The sequence below is a fragment of the Sinohyriopsis cumingii genome, chromosome 3, assembly GCF_028554795.1.
Source record: "Sinohyriopsis cumingii isolate HCF-2022 chromosome 3, ASM2855479v2, whole genome shotgun sequence".
In the NCBI taxonomy this organism is placed as follows: domain Eukaryota; kingdom Metazoa; phylum Mollusca; class Bivalvia; order Unionida; family Unionidae; genus Sinohyriopsis; species Sinohyriopsis cumingii.
In genome coordinates, this window is record NC_142963.1 from 87809662 (window position 1) to 87824377 (window position 14716).

Consider the following 14716-nt stretch of genomic DNA (forward strand, 5'->3'; position numbering starts at 1 on the left):
CACATGCATAACTATGAGATAGAGGGTTAACAAACTTATTTATCATGAATACTTTCTGACATACAGACAACTACATGGAGGAGCAATCATAAATAATGCTCTTTTTCATCATGGTGGCATAGCCAAAGTCAAAAGAAAAACTTTCACCTGCAGCCTTTGCTGTAGCTCTTGCAATCAATGTTTTTCCGCAGCCTGGAGGGCCATACAGGAGAACCCCTGAAACAGTATAATATAATGCCTTAATTAATTAGAGCTGGAATGAAAGAACTATAACTAAGCATCAAACTTTAAATGTGTATTATAGAGGATGACCACAGTGCAGTAATAGACTCATCTGCATTTTATTGAGTGAAATATTTTATTGAGATCCATGAAATACAAACCCTCTAAAATATGGAAAACAATGGTGTGTGTGTTTGTGTGTGTAATAAGTCCTGTATCTGCTGCTCTTTTATTATTAGTATTATTCTTCCATGATTAACTGGTTTCCCTTACATTATTATTATACCAAATTTAAGTTTTCCTGTTAGAAATCTTTACTACAGAATTTCAAAAACAACAGCATCATATTCCACTCCATTTTTAAAAAAAAAAAAATTTCCAGCATCAACAAACTGACTTACCACCTTGAAAATATTTTTTAAAAACTTTGCCATTTCTGGTAAAGTAGGATGGTTAAGTTTTATTAGAGCAGATTTCCAAATAAGCACTTAAACAATTTGGAAAAATACAATGACAAAACAAGTTTAGTCAGTAACACCTTTATTGACTGTCTGAAATTTGTATACTAAATCTAGTGTACTTGGATTGTTACTTAGTAAATATGTTTATTTAGCAGTCAAGGGATAACCAATGACAATTTGATAAAATGATACATGAGATATCTTGTTACAGATATCTGAATGCTCAGATTATGTAACAGCCAAGAGCTTTTACCTGCTGAACATACAGCAAATAAAGTGTGTGTGTGTTGGATTTTTAACATAGCTTTAACAATTCTTCAGTCATATTGCTACAATGTCTGCAGTATGGCAGTATATAGTGATGCTTAGCACTGGTGCATCATTTCCCACCCAGCCACATTATCCTGACACCAGGCCGACCAGTCCTAACACTGTCCTCTTAATGTTAAGCACCTATTGAAACAGATGTTAGTACCATTTTGATAAGTCTTTCTTATGACTTGGGCTGGGTTCAAACCCACGACCTCCTGCATTCATGGCAGACACTCTAACCACTTCAATCACTACATCAGTGTCTCTTCATTTTTGTGTGTGCATGCATCCATGTGTGCGTGTATACGTGTCTGTGTGCATGAGTGCATGTGCACATGCATATGTGTGTGTGTTAAGCATACCAGCACAACCCTTTTGATACAGTGTTAAGCAAAAGCTATTAGAAGAACTTCTACTACCTTGGAAATCCAGCCCTCCTTTTAGCTAAAGAGCTAAAAGCTATCTGCCCATCTAGGTGTCAATCAGATCGAGTGATCTCCCCTTGATACCGATATCTGCACCAAACTCTGTGCATACATCATTTACTACCTCTGCTCGTGCAGAGTAGCACACTCTCTACAGACAGAGAGAGACATTGAGATCCACATATAAGCATATTGGAAATAGTTCTACTAAGGCATTATGATCAGGTAATCTTTTTGAAGAATAAACATATGCCATGGAAAATAAATCTGGCTTTTTGACTCAACTGGCATGTGACTGGCACAAATATAATTTAGCTAATGAGAGGCATTTTTGGATAAAAATATCATTAGTATTTCTCAATTAAACTGACTTAAAATGTCAACAATTATCAATTTCTATGGATCTGTGACAGCATGATGGAAAATGTGTAAGTTGTCAATTGGTTATTCCCCTCAATAATGTAATTATACTTATTATACACAAGTCTGGTCTTTATCTATCTTTCTATCAAGCCAGTCAGCAAGCCAGTTTATTCTTCCAAAGTGCAAGTCACCCTTTACAGATGGATTTTATTAGCAATGTACACCCTAACTTAGAGGAGGGTAAAAGTGAAATCGGCTTTGGGGGAGTGGGGAGCTGACTTACAATCAAGTCATCTGACGAGCAAATATATACAGTTCTTCTTATTGACCCCTACCTGGCATCATAACTATGAACTAGATACTGTACCTTTGGGTGCTTGTATAAGTGAGGAGCTGGAGAAGAGATCTGATCTCCGAAATGGAAAAATAACCGTCTCCTTGATCGACTCAACAACTTCTTCCAGCCCTCCAATTTCTTCCCAGACTGTTGTCATGGCCACAGGGTCCACCAGATTGGAGGCAATACATAACTCATAATCAGTCAACTGAAAATAAATATTTTTCCAAATCTGCTGTACAGGTGAAAGGAAATTTTGCCCAAGTGGTGTTGGATTTAAGCTTCAAATAGTGCTCTAATCATGGATCCATGTAAAAACTGTACAAATGCTCATAACATACAGATAAAGGCAAATCTTCCATTAAAACCACCTATTCAACTGGGAAATAGTGGTTTTAATTGGAAAGCAATCTCTTTTCTGAGGATGAGTCAGTTCTCTTACATTGTGAATGGGACAAGACAAGGATGGTGACTACTGGGAAGTGGTCTTTATTTGTGGATAGTTACAACTTGGGGTTTTACTGTACAGCCGTTTAAAATATAGCTGTATGCAAGTCCAATAATGACACCAATGACATGTCACTACCAATAGTTGCATCTTCTGTGATACATGTATTTTATGTAAGCTAGCCAATAAAGAAAACAAAGAATGTACAAGTAAAAAAATTGAATAGCTGCTAATAGAAAGCTCCGACATGCAGACACACACACACAGACACACACACAGACATATTATATATATATATATATATATATATATATATATATATATATATATATATATATATATATATATATATATATATATATGTATGTATGTATATATATATAAGAGAGAAAGAGAGAGAAAACTTATCTGTAAAACTCCTATATGTAATCCTGATTGAAGAAATGACAATCAATGTGTATGAATGGAACTATATAATTTTCAGAAATTTCTGAAGTTGGGATTCTGCATAGTGACCATCAGTTACTTGCTAGTGACTCCTTAATTTCAAAGCCAGTAAATTTGGGCACATTTTCATCTAGTTTTCCAAAATTGTATTATTCTCCCTCTTGATGAAATAATTCTTAATTCACAGAATCAAACCTGAGCAAAGGCATATGACCATAAATCTTTTGACTGAAAGGATTATTGGTAATTTAATCTAATTATGTTTAATTTCTTCAATCATATAAGATATAATTATTAAGAATTAGCTTTTTAAAACTAAATAAATGTCAGACATCATTTTATTTGCATTTGGGAGTTAGGTACAAATGTTGGAATTCTATACACTGCATGTGTATTGAACAGCTGTATCAATGCCAGATCAAGTCAGTAAGATTTAATGGGTATGAATAAATAGTAAAATCGGATTTCAAAGTATACTTCCTGCAAAAGGAGACTTAATCTCTATGTCACAGTTAATTTCTGTGTCCATACAAAACAATGATCACTAAAAGGATCTTATAATGAAAACAGGCCTTAAAAAAAGAAATAGAGTATCATTCTGAAATTCAACATAGCAACCTTCTTCAAAAAAAGACTGTCAGAATAAATTCATTGCTTTACAACACCAATATCTTTCAGTCTCTGGATGAGTGTTGTAATGAGTGATTTCCTTTAGATAACAAGTTTCTTTTAGTATATTTTAGTGCACTAGGAATGTCTACTGTTTCCCTCATTTGTAGTTTGTAGTGAAACTGTATTCTCCAATGCTGTTCTTTCTGGATCATTTTCAAACACCCCATTTCCTGACATTATTGTGACGGTGGACCTTCAAAGTCCAAGGTGTTAATATCTCCATGTTGTTGGCATTCTAGGATGGTGTTTTCCCCCCATCAAACAAATTTTGTTTGCTGGATTTGGATCTTGCCATATTTATCTGAAACTTGATCATTTCTAACAAAATTCTCAATTAAACATTTTTGAAACCATTCTCAGTACTTTTAAGGTAGTTTCAATCTGGAACAGAAAGTGCATTTCCGATTTCAAAAGATTTATAGTTGACATAACTTCTTGCCCTTTCTTTTTCATGCCATTTATAAACCACATGAATCTACTCTTGAACAATTTTAAGTTTAATCACCAAAACTTGAGCAAATAACTCATTTAATGAGCATCATCATGAGAGTAGAGTACCATTCTACATATCTGAACTAAAGGAAATGCAAGTGGAAGTTTCTTTTCTGCCGTGAACTTATTAAACTTCACAGACATATCCATCTGTTCTCCATTTTTCAGATTTTGGATTTCATCAGGTAAAAATGGATTGGTAGTTCATGACAATCTACCTCCAAATCAAAGTCATCAGACAGATCAGGGGTTGCAGGTTCACTTAGTATACTTTGGAATGTCGGTCCATTCGATATGTCATGGTATGATTTTGAATTCAGAGTCAGCATATAGTATCATGGTATATCACTTGTTTCTGCAAATTCATGAGATTGTACTGGAAAGTAATACATAGCTACTTGGTCTACTTCCAGTACAGTCTGAGCAGCAACAGTGTTTGACTACTTTGTCATTCAAGTGCATATGAACTAGATGAACTACTCTTCCATTAAATCATAATAAAGGTAGTTTTCTAGAATGTTTTTAAAAGTGAAACTGAAATTCTCATTCAAGAGATTCTACAAAATATTTAAGATAAGTCAAAACAATACAGTCCCTTATACAAGTACCTATAAAATTGACTAATGTTGGGGTATGTGGTTCAGTCCTTTCTATTTCTAAACCCCAATTATTTCCTGTTAATATAATGACATGTTTGGCATTCTTTTCACTTCTCAAGTCCATGGATATGGTCATGTACATGGTGCAAAAACAATAATTTTCAAATTTTCAGACAGTCTGAGTGTCAGTTTCCAGTTAATAGTAGAAATTAGTACATGTGCAATGTTCAAGTTTATGTGACAAAGAAACAACTTTTTTTTTAGCCCATCTTATTATGTGAAGAAACAGTAAGACACTTCTGATTAAATTTATATGGTAAATAAGATGATTAAATGAAATAAAAATACACAAAAGTATGTGCTACAATTATGTCCATAAAATGTTCCTTCATTGCATCTAACTGTCACATAACGGAATCACAAGAAATAATAAATCAGCTGAATAGTACACTGTATAATGTGAATTAATGTGAAATACATTGACTGTACGTCCTCTCAATGATCAAACACTGCTGTACAATGTGTGACCCTAAGGTCAAAAGGTTGTGGAAGCACCTTGTGCAATGAACTAAGTTTCATATGATTCATCCAAAGTACGAAGAAAATCAAACAGGGGGAGTTAGAAAATACATGTATGAAGAAATGATCAAAAATTTACAAACATAAAACCAACTTTTCTATGACTATGACCTTGACCCAAAAATCAAAGGGTGAGTAAATATGTCAGAATGAATTCTGTTTCACGGTGATCCCCCATGTATGAAAAAAATTCAACAAGGCATTTAAGAAATATAAGTAAATGAATATATTTTTCACTTTAATTAACATATATAGTATAAATGTGACCTTGTCACAGTGGTCAAAGTAAATGTGAGTGTGTCACAGAATATATTGTATTAGCTTCATAATGATTCATACATGAACTAAATCCATCAAGGGGTTTAGGAAATATAAGGAAAGGCAAACACTTTAATCAAAACCTTAACAATAACTTTTCTTGGCTCCAAAGTGATAGGGGCAAGCAACCATTTCAAATCTGCATTGTCTCAGCTTGATTAAGATTCATGGTAAATTTTCTAATGAAAAACTTCTACCAAAGCCTTAAGCCAAATTTGTAATCACCATGTCCATGATCTGATGTTTAAAGCACTCAAGAACATGTCAACGAATAAATTGTCTTAGCTTTATAATGAGTCATACCATGTATGATGAGAATTTGTCACAGGGATAGGAAATATATGCAAATGAAAAACTTTAATAAATTGTTGACAACAATCATTATGACATCAGAAAAATGACTGCTATGACTTACTTCTCATTATTAAGGTGAGCTAGACAAAATAATATAGTAATATTCTGAAGGCCTCAGATAGTTATAAAATTATTACAGAATTATTATATTGATAAACTGATGCATTATTTGTACAACTTCAAACCAACAAAATATTATACCCATATACTGTTAAAAATTTGGTTTTATACAATCACATATTTTTGCAAATAAGGACCTTTTCTTCGAGATTTTAAAATTTTAACTGTTAATTTATCTGCAATAAATAGCTGCTAAATGTTATTACAAGCTGTAGAAAAAAACGTTCATACAGTTTAATCTGCAAAATAAAAGCTCTGAATATTATTAAAAAACAAAGTAACAAAAGCAAATTCATTTTCCACGGAAAAACCCCAAAGAAAAGTGAATCAAGAAAATACTTCTGCAGCCCCATAAAGCCCAATTATCTGAATTAAATGGATTATAACAAGTGACAAAACTACAACTTTTTGTGACTCTTCCCCACATATCCACCCAATTACAGAAGTCCATTTTTTGTCCTTCTATGTTTATGGGTAAGAGAGCTTGCAATTTATTACACTCCTAGGATTCGATCAGTAAATTGCTTAGTTTTTACTTCAAATTCATACCTCTAAAGGAAACAAAATACATTTTCCCATAATTAATAAGCTTTACCAATGTAGACAAAAATCATTAAATTTTTTCTCTGTTCTGAATTTGTTAAAATCCCAAGTATCTCGATTGAAATCATTATCTTTTTGATAAATATGCTTTATTTCTTCAGAACACTATTAAAGTCCAAAACAGGGGTCAAGCTAAACTAAAATGTTAGAAGAGAACAGGGAGAAGTGAGAGCAAAGCAAGACACGCGTATAAATATAAGCATGTGTATGTGTTTTCATTCTCTTATTTGAATTATGCACTCTGTTTCCCAGTATGCATATTTGCATTTAACATTGGTTTAAAACAATAATTTACTTTCAAGTTGAACATTTCTGAGTTCTAGCTATATTATAAACACATTTAATACATGTTTAAAAACTATGATATTCATATTCAGTGTATTCTGGCAATACAACTTAAAAAGAGAACAACAGAAGCATTACATTGTAATGAATTTCAACTGAGTAACTAGATTACAGTACTGTAATTGCAAGTTAGTACAAATGTTTAATCAACTGCCCTTAATCAAGAATTTTTCTTTTTACTTTCTAAAAGTTCACTATAAAATGGCAGTTGAAAAGATTTCTAAATTTGTTTGAAAGAAGCTTGTACCATGAACATGAGAGCAAATTCACGTCTTTCAGATCATACTGTTCATCCTAATTTTCTTGTTGCCTAAACAATTGTACCATAACTGTTTATAGACAACATGCTGAAGAATTAATGTTGGTATAAGAATGAACCTTTTTTCAACCAAATTGACACAGCCAACATGCAAGTGCATCTAATTTTAAAAAGAGGGGTTTTCTAAATGTAACCACTCACTTTATAGCTTCGTTACAACAATCCATTGATAAGATTGCAAATATATGGTTTTATTATTCATCTACGTACTTGGTGTAAGGTTAGGCATTGGTTAAACAGTATTTGCTTGTTGTTTTGTTTCGTCCCGTATGTTTCTGACCTACATAATAGCATTTAAAGCTAAGTCTTCAATAACATAATATTTAGACTCTGCTTTATGCGAATTGTATATTTTCATGAATATATTTGCTCCATGGTTTACAAAAAGAGACAATCTAATAAAGCAGTACTTCCAAGACTCAGCAATGTCAGCCATTATTTCCCCAAGACAGGTTCAATTACGGTTCCATACTGATTTTATGAAGAAAATAATCTACAAGCAGCAGTTAATATAATCATGTTGCAAATTCTATTCTTAAAACACAAACTGCTATTTACACAAGTTTAAGTTTCAAAAAACAAGTTTGTATGTTTTTATCATCAAAAGATATATTGTAGAAATTGGGCAGTATTAATTGCCAACCTACTCTGGAAAGGGTTAATGGTCAATATGCTATCAAAACACATTAGTGTGAATGTGCTAGAGTTTGTTTGTCGGTGCAATTGATATCAACACCAACTATTTGGTGACTTGAAGCCTCCATTTTGAATTGAGCTATAACATCACTGTAACTAACCTGACTAAAGCAAGGGAGCATCTCAAAAAGGTCAGTCATTCAATGTTCCTTTAAAAAAAATAACAGGGTAAAGTCGTTTTTGCTTTCCTAACAGAAAAAGGTGAAGTTTACATTTTTTAGGCAACTTAGTCACCCACTTCACATGGTAGCGTGACCCCTGCAAAAACTAAAAATTTTACCCATGCTTTAAAATATCTTCAAAATCTATGAAAATCAATGGTCAGGATACAGGTACTTACATTTACATTTGTAACACCAAGTCTCTTTAACATTTCTCTGGCCTGAAAATGAAAATAAAACTGAAATGTGTACATATAGTCTTCAAGAACTGAATCGAATCAGCATTAGAATTACAAATGTAAATGTCCTTTTGTGATAAACGACATCATGTGAAAATTAAGTCTTAACCTCAGACCCACTGTCACTAAATGGTCTCCTAACCCAAAAGTTAACTTGTCTACAAAGCTACAAAATTATATGTACATGAAAATCAAATAGAGAAAAGCCTTTCAAACCAAAATGTAAGTAATTGATCATTTTCAACTAGACGTAATCTTTTCTTATTTCATGCTGTTTTCACATCCCAATCTGAATTTGCATTCAATGTTTAGATATACATGTATACATCACTACTTCCTTATAAGCAAAACTGTAACACCAGTGAACTTGATCTTTGGCCATGTATTCTTTCTCTCAAAAGTCATCTTCCACAATATTAGTAGGCAAGATTTGAAAGCAATTATCTAGAAACCAAAACTATACAGTCCAAACTTTATGAGTCCCAATGACTATGGCCTTTTGGCAATTAACATGGAAGCAAGTCACATCCTAAAACATATGTGTGAAGTCAGGGCTAATCAAATTTTGATTGCATGAACTGGTCATGGACAAGTAGTCTGCGAACTTTCACTTGTCCCACCCACCTTTTCTTTTGTCTCAAATTTTCATTCCATTGTCTAGAGTAAATGAAATGTATGCACTTTAATCAACAGAAAAAATGAAAGAAACATTGTATAGCACATTTCTGTTCTTTCTTCAATGGGCTTATTTATTCAGTTTTCCATTCTCAACATCTAAATTGTTACAAGTCTATGCTCTTAAAATAAGTAACAGAAAAGAGTGAAAAACAACAAGCTTTGTAAAATTTAAGAAATAATTTATTTCCCTTGAATACAAAGTGAAAATGAGAACAAAAACTTATGGCATTGCAAAATAAATCCCAAAATAATCCAAAAATTACAGACATAAGTTACAGTAATTTAAAGTCCTGAATAAAACTCAGTACAAAGTCCAGAATAAATCCAAAAATGGAAGGTGATGATGCCTGTGGTAGCTTAGAATGTGTTGATGTGTCAACAGTCTTTTGTTGAATCAGAGTAATATAATTCCAGGTTTGAATTCACTAAAAATTTCAGTGAATATCTCTATCCAAGAATTTTATCAGAGCACTTTTGTATTTCCAGAGAAAATAATCACCTGAACTCATTAATTTTAAGAATTAAAATTCACCCAAAATTACTGGTCACAACATAAAATACAACTTGATTGTGCTAAGACTTAAAGCATGAATAAAATAATCCTCTCAGCTACAAGATTATATAATTCTCTACTTGACATCAAGTCACAAGCAGCATTTTCTATTAAAAAAATACGTAATGGACAATAATCTTCAATAATGATCCTAATGTTTACACACACAAAAACCATAACCGTGGATTACACTCAGGAAATTCCAAAACCTAGACCCAAATAAATATAATTACTTCTTCTATTACTAATGATCCTGATATTAAGCCCATACAGAGAGAGAGAAAGTTAGCTATGTATTAGTTGTTTACAAAGAATAACATAAAAAAATCAAATTTGGGTCAAGCAGAAATGAACTCAATTTTGGACAAGGTCACATCCAATACAAAATGTTATATTACAATAGCATGTAATAAAAAAAATTAAAAAAATAACAAACAAACAATTAATATACATGACAATATACACTGTTCTGTGCTTTGACACAGTAGCATAAGTATTTCCATCAGCAAAGAATGGGAAGGAATGTGGTTGAATTCAGACCTCCACTAACTTCTTCTCTTTATCACTTGACAAAGTCTCTTGTTCCTGCATATGTTCTCATAATTAGCACCAAGTTCAACAGTGTTCTCCTAAAGTACACACAGGGTGTAGACTGTTAAAGAGAACTCTCATTTCATTTTTTTCCATTTCATTCTCATCTAGTTTTAAATGGCCTCACTTGGAAAGTCAGGAACTCTAACTTTGGAGATTTTCTGCACATAATGGCTAGTGACAGTAGTGTCATTCAGATATCCTACTGCATACAGGCCTTTTGAGGTCCAAAACTGACATGGCATAACTCGTGATTTAACTGAATAAATGAAAGGAGGTAGAGTCAAGCATTCCATACACACAGAAGGCATGAAAGGCAGAAAAATGTATTAAAACACAAAATTCAGCATTTGTCGAACTTGTTTTAAAACTGGAAGAAGCACTTGTCCTGGACTGGTGCCTTCAAAAATGTTATTTTTCCATCTTTGAAAATGGAAGGGTGAGCACTTTGCTCACATAAATGTAACCCACATCTTCCACATAACACCTCTACACACACACAATGGAGAAGTGTCTATCATCATAAAAGTTCATAATGCTTCTGAAAATATTGTCAGTACAATGACTGGTTAATATTCAGACAGTATGACAACCATAATATGAACACACACTATTAGACTGATCCATCCAAAACTGAAGGACTAGTTGCATTCACAAAATTCTGGTGTGCACTACATCAGACTACAACTCAAACAGCACATTATATGCCCACCACATGTTAAATATTCCACTATGTAGATAACTGAAATTTTTATGCAGAAACCAGTTCTTTTATCAGTTAATGACATTAAATTTTGCCCTTCTGAAATCAATAAATGCAAGTCATCTACAAAGTTTGGGCTCAATCTGTGATGTAGAACTAAATAGAACTAAAATTATTTTGTGAAAACCATTTTTCTTCTTTCAGTCAGTGACCTTGTCCATTTGACATTAAATTCAGTAGCATTTCTCCTTACAGCAAGCTATCCTCAATGTTTGGTTGCGGTATGCCAAGTAGAATTAATGTTAATTTACAGAAACCATTTTTTAAAATTTTTTTAACTCACTCAGACCATGACTTTCAACTCTAAATCAATAAAATACTTCCCTACAGCAACTGTTTACCATTCATGAGTTTGTTCACCAGAAACAGAGAACAAGTTATTCTGTGGAAATTATTTTTCTTTTTTCAGTTACTGTGACCTTGATCCTTATCCCTTTTAGCCAAAAAGGGCAAGCCATCCATAAAGGTATGCAGTGGAAAACTTCAGTTATTGTACAGACACCATTGTTCTTCTTTCACCTTTGATATTTGGGGCCTAGGGTGGCCAAGTAGTCTAAGGCACTCACCTTCACTGATCGCTGCCATTTCACCTGCCTTCATACACTGAAGTTTTTGGCTCAGAAAATGTTGATATGTGAGAAAGCTTACCAGTAGCTTCCTATGGGATGGTAGTTCTTACCAAGGTTTTTAAACGGTTGCCATGTATAGCCTACCATGTGCTGAAGACTAAAGTTAAACCAACAACAACATCTGACCATGAAGTTGATATGGTTCTTCTTTACACCAAAAGTGCATACTATCCACAAAGTTTGGTAACTTAATGGCAGAGAACTCAAGGTTTAGTACAAAACTAGTTTCAGTCATAGCAACTAACCTTGACCTTTCAGCTTTTGAGCCATAAACTGATTGGCTTCATGCTTACACCAAATGTTCTGGGTCTACTGGAATGTTGAAAAACCCATCTGTTAGTAATGCAGGCAAAATGGTAAAGCTGTGAAGTGTGTTAAATGTTGGTAGGAATGAATTTATTTGACAAATGTCAATTTATTTCAATTGAGAGAACATCTGTTATCTGAGGTTTTCAATCATCTCAATGATGCCATTAAAATCCCGTGATACATGAGATCAGATATTTATGGAGAAATAACTTTGCTATTTATCTCCACAAATTGCATTGAGTGAAGCAGATTATTATAATGATCTTTACAGCTTTAACAAGTAATTCGCCCAAACTGATTTTTTTAAAACTCCTTGGTTTTGCAACCAAACCCTGATGAACTTTTGCAATTACAAATGATGAAAACTTGCCAACGTTTTGGTTTCACCAGTTAATTTCACGATGAGAAAGTGTGGCCAATTATCTTGATTCTGAGCAATTTCTTCATCAAAATTGCAATCCAAATTGTTCCTGGTTAATTTAATTCTGGACAAGGTTTCCTACAAATGATTCTTTGTTTGGTGCTTTCCCATGGGGAAACTCACCAGTTATTATGTACTTTTGAGAGAGTGACAGATGTATGGTGAAGTTGTTTGCATTTGAAACATGCATGGTTGAGAGAATGTTGGCATATCTCTATGCTACTTTTATGTAATGTGGCTGACATTTCTTTGGATATTGTACTTATGAAAATAGTTAATAAGTAGATTCCTTACTTGTCTGATCCAATTAGCAATAACCCTTGGAGGCCATATATTTTGTAAGGCTGCAAACATAAGAGTATTGGTTTTCCTTTGTCATAATCACATCACAGAGCTGTCACATATGGAAACGAAAGCTTTTATTGACAAAGTCACTGAAGCTTGGTAGGACTAGCTGATTGGTTAAGACAGGCCTTTCTGACTGGCCATCTTGCCTTAATTTGAGGCAAAAAGTAGTATGACAACACCTCAGCCTCTTCTCTGCTCTACTACCACGATTCTCTTTTAATTTGCTTTGACTGTTCAAGTGTGAACATATGTGGAAATAAGGTCACAGTGCTGTTACTTGGATAAATGAATTTTGACTTCAGTTATCTATGTTTAATCATGCAACAACACTTGGCGAGAATTTCCACAGGCATATTTATTGGGCACTGGTTACACCAGCCATAACTACTCTAAACCTTTAGAGGACAGACAAAAATAATAATAATTTGGAGCCAACTATTACTTTGCATAAATTTCAAAGACATTTTTCATCAATAAAACAGAATTAGCTGACTCAGATGTTGTTAACTGATGTAGCACATTATGAAACATTCTTCTGTCATATATTCAACCAACATCTATGCAAATAATGCAATTTTAAAAACATCTGGCAACCCTGCAGTGTCCCACCTTTTGATTCACTATACAGAATAATGATTCAATTATGTTAATTTCAAGCCCTTGTGCCCACATGCAGGTGGTAGCCAGACTAGGTTTGACTGCATGTTGTGATGGTGCCATTGGCAAAGTATTAGACTACTGTCATCCTAAATCTTTGTATGTGTAAGTGTGTGTGTATGTGTGTGTTCATTTCTCTTTGTATGTTTGTGCATGCTCAATATATTCAAGCAATCATACTCTTTCTTGTGCCTTCTTCTTTTCCTTGCTTGTTGGATCCATTGCATTTGTCATCCATTTAACAGCAAAATATGTCAGTGCAAAGGACACGCCTACTCCAAACAAGGTGGACAGAATTTTGGCTAGAAGCTGTCTTCTTTCAATTGTATTTGTCATTTCTGGTGTAATGCGAGTGGTAACTTTTTTTACTTCATCTGGTGTTAAATAAGACCGTAGAAACGAACTCAGATCGCTCAACTTCGACATTATTATTGAGGAACTAGAAACCTGTTCATTCGTGGAAGTAGCCATCTTGCCTAAAAATAAAAATAAAATGATCAAATGGGAATACGCTCGGGCCTGTCTTCCAATGATCAGAAAAGTAACCCAATACTGCCTGTAAAACTGTTCCCATGTTAAATTGCCCTCAAAAAGAAAAACGTGTACTGCCACCGCAAGTTTAAATCAATTACTTCCAGAAACTATTGCTCTTGTTTTAGCTTTATTGTTCAAAGGATTATTCAAAGTTAGCGGAAAATATACAAATTTTAAGGCTGTATGCTTAAAATCTAGCACTCTGATCATTCCCTTTTCACGTTTTTTTTTTTTTGTGTTTTTTTCAAGCCAGAATTCAAAGCTGAAAATTAATAAAATGACAAACATAAAATAAGGCAAGGTCAATTGTTCCCGACAGTTATCTTCGGACCACCTCTGCTATGCTGTGGGAATTGACCTCGAAGTTGCCAATGCAATCGGAACATCTTCTGCTACTATCCCATTTTGCATTTACGTAAAGCGTCGTTTTCGCATCATTAATGTCCTTTCCGAAAAACAAAATTACCTTTATTCCCTTTTGAGACAAGATCAAAACATGTAAATTATTACAATATCGCGATTATAATTACAGCAAAGACAACTGTTTTATTCAGATTATTCATTTCAATGGTATATCAAATATGTACGATCCGCCTAAAACTTTTCCATTTTGTTGCAAAGAAAAACACTCACTTCGCATTTAAAACCTAAACGTCAGCGTCATGATGACGCAATGACTAGATCATGTTTTATCACTAACATCAACGTAAACAATGGTTGC

At 33.5% G+C, this 14716-nt stretch overlaps 1 protein-coding gene across 1 annotated transcript in view; it reads right to left on the reverse strand.

Moving 5' to 3' along the window:
- Positions 1-14383, reverse strand: part of LOC149803251 (outer mitochondrial transmembrane helix translocase-like) — a 50289-nt gene extending 35906 nt beyond the window's left edge. Inside the window, exons 1-5 of the mRNA XM_089952904.1 lie at positions 14282-14383; positions 13642-13937; positions 8453-8494; positions 2151-2328; positions 148-216 (exon numbers count right to left, since the gene is read on the reverse strand). Of these exons, the coding sequence (XP_089809030.1) occupies positions 148-216; positions 2151-2328; positions 8453-8494; positions 13642-13932 (580 nt within the window). The 5' untranslated portion in view covers positions 13933-13937; positions 14282-14383. The remainder of the gene's footprint in view (positions 1-147; positions 217-2150; positions 2329-8452; positions 8495-13641; positions 13938-14281) is intronic.
- Between the last annotated feature and the right edge of the window lie 333 nt (positions 14384-14716).